The sequence below is a fragment of the Platichthys flesus genome, chromosome 8 (genome assembly GCF_949316205.1).
Source record: "Platichthys flesus chromosome 8, fPlaFle2.1, whole genome shotgun sequence".
Lineage (NCBI taxonomy): Eukaryota > Metazoa > Chordata > Actinopteri > Pleuronectiformes > Pleuronectidae > Platichthys > Platichthys flesus.
In genome coordinates, this window is record NC_084952.1 from 16786697 (window position 1) to 16792696 (window position 6000).

Consider the following 6000-nt stretch of genomic DNA (forward strand, 5'->3'; position numbering starts at 1 on the left):
TGAACTAGTAAATGAGAGGTGTGAACTTGCACAACACTGCTAGTCATAAAGGTGGTGGTAAATTGATGTTGTTCCTTCGACGTTTGGAACCGAAATGAAAGAGGCAAACTCGTCAAGAAGTTAAGGTAAAAGTCCATCATTGCAGATCCAGGATCACAGCTGCTTCCACATCATGGATCATGGTGACATCTCATCGTGAATTATGATTACAACTAGATTTATTAGATATACAGTATGCCTGCCCACATGTTGGCTACACCACTTTGCCTGCACTATTGTTACAATTGTTGGTACTGCTCCTTCCTCTCTGTCACACATTTTCTTTTATATAAATACTTTAAACATTGATGCACCTCTCCATTTATGTTAGATGCTGTCTTTTCTCATAAATACTGTAAATATTGATATTTTGTTTATGTGTTCCGTTTTCATGCTCTGATAATATGGCATTTTTTTGATAGTTTTCCCTTACTCTTGTCGAGGGGTAAAGGACAGAGGATGTCACACTTTGTTAATCCCTATGCAGGATTAAATTGTAATTTGTGAATATTGGCTATACAAATAAAACGTTAGGACTGGTACGTTAGTTAAAAATACAGATCAAGAAAAAGGAATATCATTCCTTTTTCTTGATCTGTATTTTTTAGGTATGTTGCTGTATCTATACAACTAGTAAAAGTATGATTGTATGGACTTACAAATACCTCTAGACCCCTCTACTTGTTTGTTGTGGGAATACATAAAGGGAGTTCATTGAGTGAACATATATGTTAGTTCCTTCTTTGTATCAGTTCTTGAGTCTCGTGGGTTTAACCCATCTATTGAATGTCATATAGAATGGATGTTTGTGATGGAAAAGGGTAAAAGCTGCTTCTTTTCCTCCTGTCAGAAGTACTTACATCACTGTAAGGTGACAGCTGGCATGCTTCCCATGATGCTCCGCATGCGAGATACCAGCTTGAGCTGAAAAAAAACACTAGGGGTATGTGCTGACAGATATTGCCAGGAATCGTACAAGCTGTGCACAATTCATCAGTCAGAGAGCACAGAAAAGAGGACGGTTGCTGAAGGTGACACCGCTCTGCACATGGAAACAATCAGCGCTTTTGTGGATGAAGAATGAGAGTGTTTGTTATAATCTCCTGTCCTGGGCGTAAACCTGTCTTCTTATTAAATATCTATTTCTTTTATTTAAATATATTCCTGAACATAAGTGAATCCATCTGTATTTCCCTCTCCTGACGCAATTGTTCTCCTTCTCCATTAGGTGGCCTCATTAACCCACTTCCCTGCGTGTTTGGCCCTTGCACTGATTCAGTTTTATAACCAGCATCTTAATTTCGTCGAAATAAAAGTGAAGATTTTATAAGGTCAAATTTTAAGAGAAATCCCCGTTGACGACAGGCGGGTGTACTTGGAGCTGTGGCATTTTTCCAACCTCTACTCTCTGCATAAGAGGCAGACGAGCATGCTGTGCGTAAAGCAGTGTGGGAGAAGTGGTCGTCTGGGGGTCTACATTCACATGCTCTCACCACTTCTTCTTCTTTTTTGCCCTCTGGAACGGAGCATAACGTCAGAGCGCCGGTGCGTGTGAGACTGTGAGCCGACGGAGCGCACGGTCTCCGGCCGCAGACGCGCACCGAGGCTGCAAGAGGACGCAGCGGGAGCGGTGATGGCTGAGTGACATTTGAATCCTCCTGTTTGTATTATTTATTCGTGCACAGCAGTCGGCGATGTGCAGCCCGTCGAGGACAGAGTCGGACTGCTCTTTGGTTTTGTTTCTCTCGAACATGGAGCCTGGAGAGCCCTTTGGACGGACTTTGCGCTGTGAAGTTGTTACTGAATGGAGGCGATCAGAACATTTATTTTGAAATAATACACCCGGCTTCAGCTGTGAGTAAGAGGTGAGTTTGATGATGAAGATTAAACAAGCCACTAACTGCATTTAAGGCGTTTAATGGAAATCAGGAGGCGTGACACTTGATTAGAGGCATGTCTAAATAATTACAATGTGCCCGTGGGAAGATCCTGCTCTGACAGTAATAGACAATATGGTATTTTAAAACGGATCATGGTCACTATAAGATCGGCTTTAAAAGTGGCCAATGCATATCAGGTCTTACATAAACAAGAAACTACAATAAAAAAGGTAACCCTTACTCTATTTTAACACATTTCTTTCTTTAATCCACAGAGCTGCTGTTGGCTTTAAATAGCCGTAACCTCAAATTACAGCTGTTTGGGACCTACAAACAGGGCAGAAATGGGAGCCACTGAGACACAGAGGAATTAAGTTACTGCTACCTCTTCAACACTGCAGCTCTAATGATGTCTTATCTAATTTACAATGCCAGGGGCCAAATGTCCAACCCAGGATTTGTTTGCCTCGAACATCTAATCTTTCAGCATGCATCGTGCAGGGATGGTGAGGAGCCTTCTAGATTGTAAGCGAGTGGTTATAATGTAGCACAACTCCCCAGTATGAATTGAAGGAACTCTCACCAACCTGCACACGTTCAGGGATGGATCTCAAGAACTTCACAGCGGTCATCGACAGTGGGTTTTTGGATGAGGCACCCTCAAGACGCGTCCTAACCGGCTGCTTCCTCTCGCTGCTCATCCTCACCACCTTGCTTGGAAACACTCTAGTTTGTGCGGCTGTCACCAAATTTCGACACCTTCGCACAAAAGTGACCAACTTTTTTGTGATCTCCTTGGCTGTGTCAGACCTCTTGGTTGCCATCTTGGTGATGCCGTGGAAGGCGGTGACAGAAATTGCTGGGTTCTGGCCATTTGGCTCCTTTTGTGACACTTGGGTGGCTTTTGACATTATGTGCTCCACAGCGTCCATTTTGAACCTTTGTGTGATAAGCTTGGACCGCTACTGGGCCATCTCTAGCCCCTTTCGCTATGAAAGAAAGATGACACCCAGAGTCGCCTATGTGATGATAAGTGTAGCCTGGACGCTGTCTGTCCTCATTTCCTTCATCCCAGTGCAGCTCAACTGGCACAAGGCCCAAACTGAATCTTACAAAGCTCTCACTGGGTCGTCTGGCTCTTCAGTTTTAAATGCTACAACTTACCACAGCCCGGAGAACTGTGACTCGAGCCTTAACAGGACCTATGCCATCTCAACGTCGTTGATAAGCTTTTACATTCCTGTCGCCATAATGGTGGCAACATACACCCAGATCTACCGAATTGCCCACAGACAAATTAGGAGGATATCTGCCCTGGAGCGAGCAGCCGAAAGTGCCAAAAACAGACATGATAGCATGGGCGGAGGATCCAGCATTGCAGAGTCCGAGAGCTCTTTCAAAATGACATTCAAGAGGGAGACCAAGGTGCTGAAGACTTTGTCGGTCATCATGGGGGTATTTGTGTGCTGCTGGCTTCCATTCTTCATCCTGAATTGCATGGTGCCCTTCTGCGAGCAGTCAAGTGGAGGGGAGGCTTTCCCCTGCATCAGCTCCACCACGTTTGACGTGTTCGTGTGGTTTGGCTGGGCTAATTCCTCCCTCAACCCCATCATCTATGCCTTCAATGCAGATTTCCGCAAGGCCTTTTCCATCCTGCTGGGCTGCCACAGACTGTATCCAGGAGGCCACAATATAGAGACGGTCAGTCTAAACAAGAAATGACTCATGACTCTCTCACAGCACTGACTCATCCTCAATGCTAAGAGTCCAAGCATTCCCGTTGAGGCCGGTCTTATCAACTTCAAACGAGGACACTGCTCTCTGTGCAAACTCTTTGCGTGACTGGAGGATACGGTGACCCTCCATGTACCCGTGTTTGCATCCGGCGAGTAGCCCACCTTTGTGCAGACAGTCAGACGGAGCTTTCCATGTTCATTATGGTCACTTCACCTTCTTCACATTGTAGAAGCTCCAGGAAGAGCAGAGGGGATTTGGGGTGTTGAGATTAAGACTCTCCGCTGCTGTGCCAGGGAGTACAGCGGTGCTGACATGCCTCTGGGATAGATAATCCCATGACTGGGCAGCACACTCCCTAATGCTGTCAGACACTGCTCTCTTCAATACCATCACACACACACGTACCCAAACACAAACAGCGTCAAAACATGCCCCTCTAAATACAGCGTAGTTGCTGCACTCAGCATGAACACAACGACAAATTATACGACAGCACCTGGAAATATTTGTAATCATTTTATTAACATCTGGGGCTCTGCAAGGGTTCCCTTTGGTAAAGGATCAAACCAAATCATATTTTCAGAGAGAGGTACATGTAGGGTTAATTCCGTCCACAAGCAACTGTTATTTATGTCTCAGAGTTGTTATTTATATCTCATCAAAATGAGATGGTATCAGTATAACTTTGAATCCACGGTCCTCAACAGACTCAATTATTTGTTTCACTGCTTTGAAGTGTTTTATGGATGAGTGTCGCCTATTACGTTGTGTTCTGTATTTTTCATAGACAACAGCTGATTACCTCTATTACGGAATAGACATAGAACAAAACAAGTTTTCCCTGACTTGTGGTGTCTTTGACTGTAAACTTTGTTTAGAGGCTGAGGCAGAATTGAATATAAATTTCATTTGAGTAAATCCATTTATATTAGATTTTTATTGTAAATGATTAGATTATAATGCTGGATTATTACACATTTGGTCATATTTTTATAGGTTTGTTATCATTCCTATTATCATATTATCCCCAAACTAATCACAGAGGAAATCTGGGAAATACTGACATCACCACAATAAAATCAAACAAAGAAGTGCAAGCAGCCAGACCATTAGACAATTCGTAAACCAACAGTTTAGGCAGATTATTGAAGCCACTTTATTTAGAGGAAAAACTGAGATAGATCACATAAAATGTTTATCACAAATAATCCTTGACAGCAAAAGGAAAAAAAGAAATACAAACTAATTTGGTTGAATGAATGTTCAGTTGCTTTTATTTTGGTAGTTTGAAACCTGGGATCTCGATTGTCTGACTGCTGGTACCTGATATTGTGAGTTTTTATTTTCTCTTAGTGATGTCATGTGTTCCAAGGTCCCAGGTCTAAAATAACGTTGTAACATTGAGGACAATATGCTGCCTTATAGTCTCCAGGAAATCACTTCACCTGGTCAAGGAAATCTTCCCACAAAAAAATTATCTTAAAATCACAACTTACTGTTTTAATACTTCAACCAATTGAGACATGTTTATTAGTAAGCTTTAGCGGTGCTGGTAAATTTTTTATCAAACCTTTTGACAGAGCACGGCCGAAGCTAATGTGAAGCTAATCACTGGTATCAAACTTCTCATCTAACTCTGTAATATCATCAAATTTCTGTTGAAACCCTGAAAATAAGACCCAGGAATGATCCTCTCAAGACAAGTATCGTCGTGGAATGTGACCAAGAAGCAAGGACATCGTTATCAACCATTACCTCTGATTGATTTGTACTGTGTTTTGTTTAAAGTACTGACTTACTCTCTCATGTATAGCTACAGTGAGCATTAATGACATAAACAAAAGATGCGTGTGTACTTGACTGTAAACAATCTCTTTAGAGAATTCAGTTGTTATAGAGGTGTGGCCTGTGCATTGGTATTATTTTCATAACAACTTCAGATGACAGTATGTGCTTCAGCCATGTTGAAATATCTCAGTGGACAGCTTAATAAAAGTGTACTTGTCCGGTTTCATGACGTCCACTGTGTGTGTGTGTGTGTGTGTGTGTGTGTGTGTGTGTGTGTGTGTGTGTGTGCGTGCGTGTATGACGGTGCAGCATTGACCTCCACACATCAAACTTCCTCAAGCACATTTCACACCAGAATCGAAAGGGTAAAACCCTGATCGGACCAGCTGAGTCTCACATTCAAATTTCACTCTCACAAAACTCTGGTGTTCACATGTGTATGTGTGTGTTCAGTCTGGTTATATATGACCATCATTAGCAAAGTGAAAGGCCCAGTCTGTGGTGAATAGCCTGGTACAATAAAGTAGAGCAGCCACTGTGACACCTCTTTATTCCT

The 6000-nt window shown here is 42.6% G+C and overlaps 1 protein-coding gene across 1 annotated transcript; it reads left to right on the forward strand.

Moving 5' to 3' along the window:
• Positions 1 to 2507: 2507 nt before the first annotated feature.
• drd1a (dopamine receptor D1a) lies at positions 2508 to 5738 on the forward strand. The gene has a single exon (XM_062393875.1). The coding sequence runs from the start codon at positions 2523 to 2525 to the stop codon at positions 3639 to 3641; it is 1119 nt and encodes a 372-aa protein (XP_062249859.1). The 5' UTR covers positions 2508 to 2522; the 3' UTR covers positions 3642 to 5738.
• The last annotated feature ends 262 nt before the right edge of the window (positions 5739 to 6000 follow it).

Excerpts from the sequence above, each read along its gene's own strand:
- drd1a (XM_062393875.1), top strand. The coding sequence starts at position 2,523 with ATGGATCTCAAGAACTTCACAGCGGTCATCGACAGTGGGTTTTTGGAT.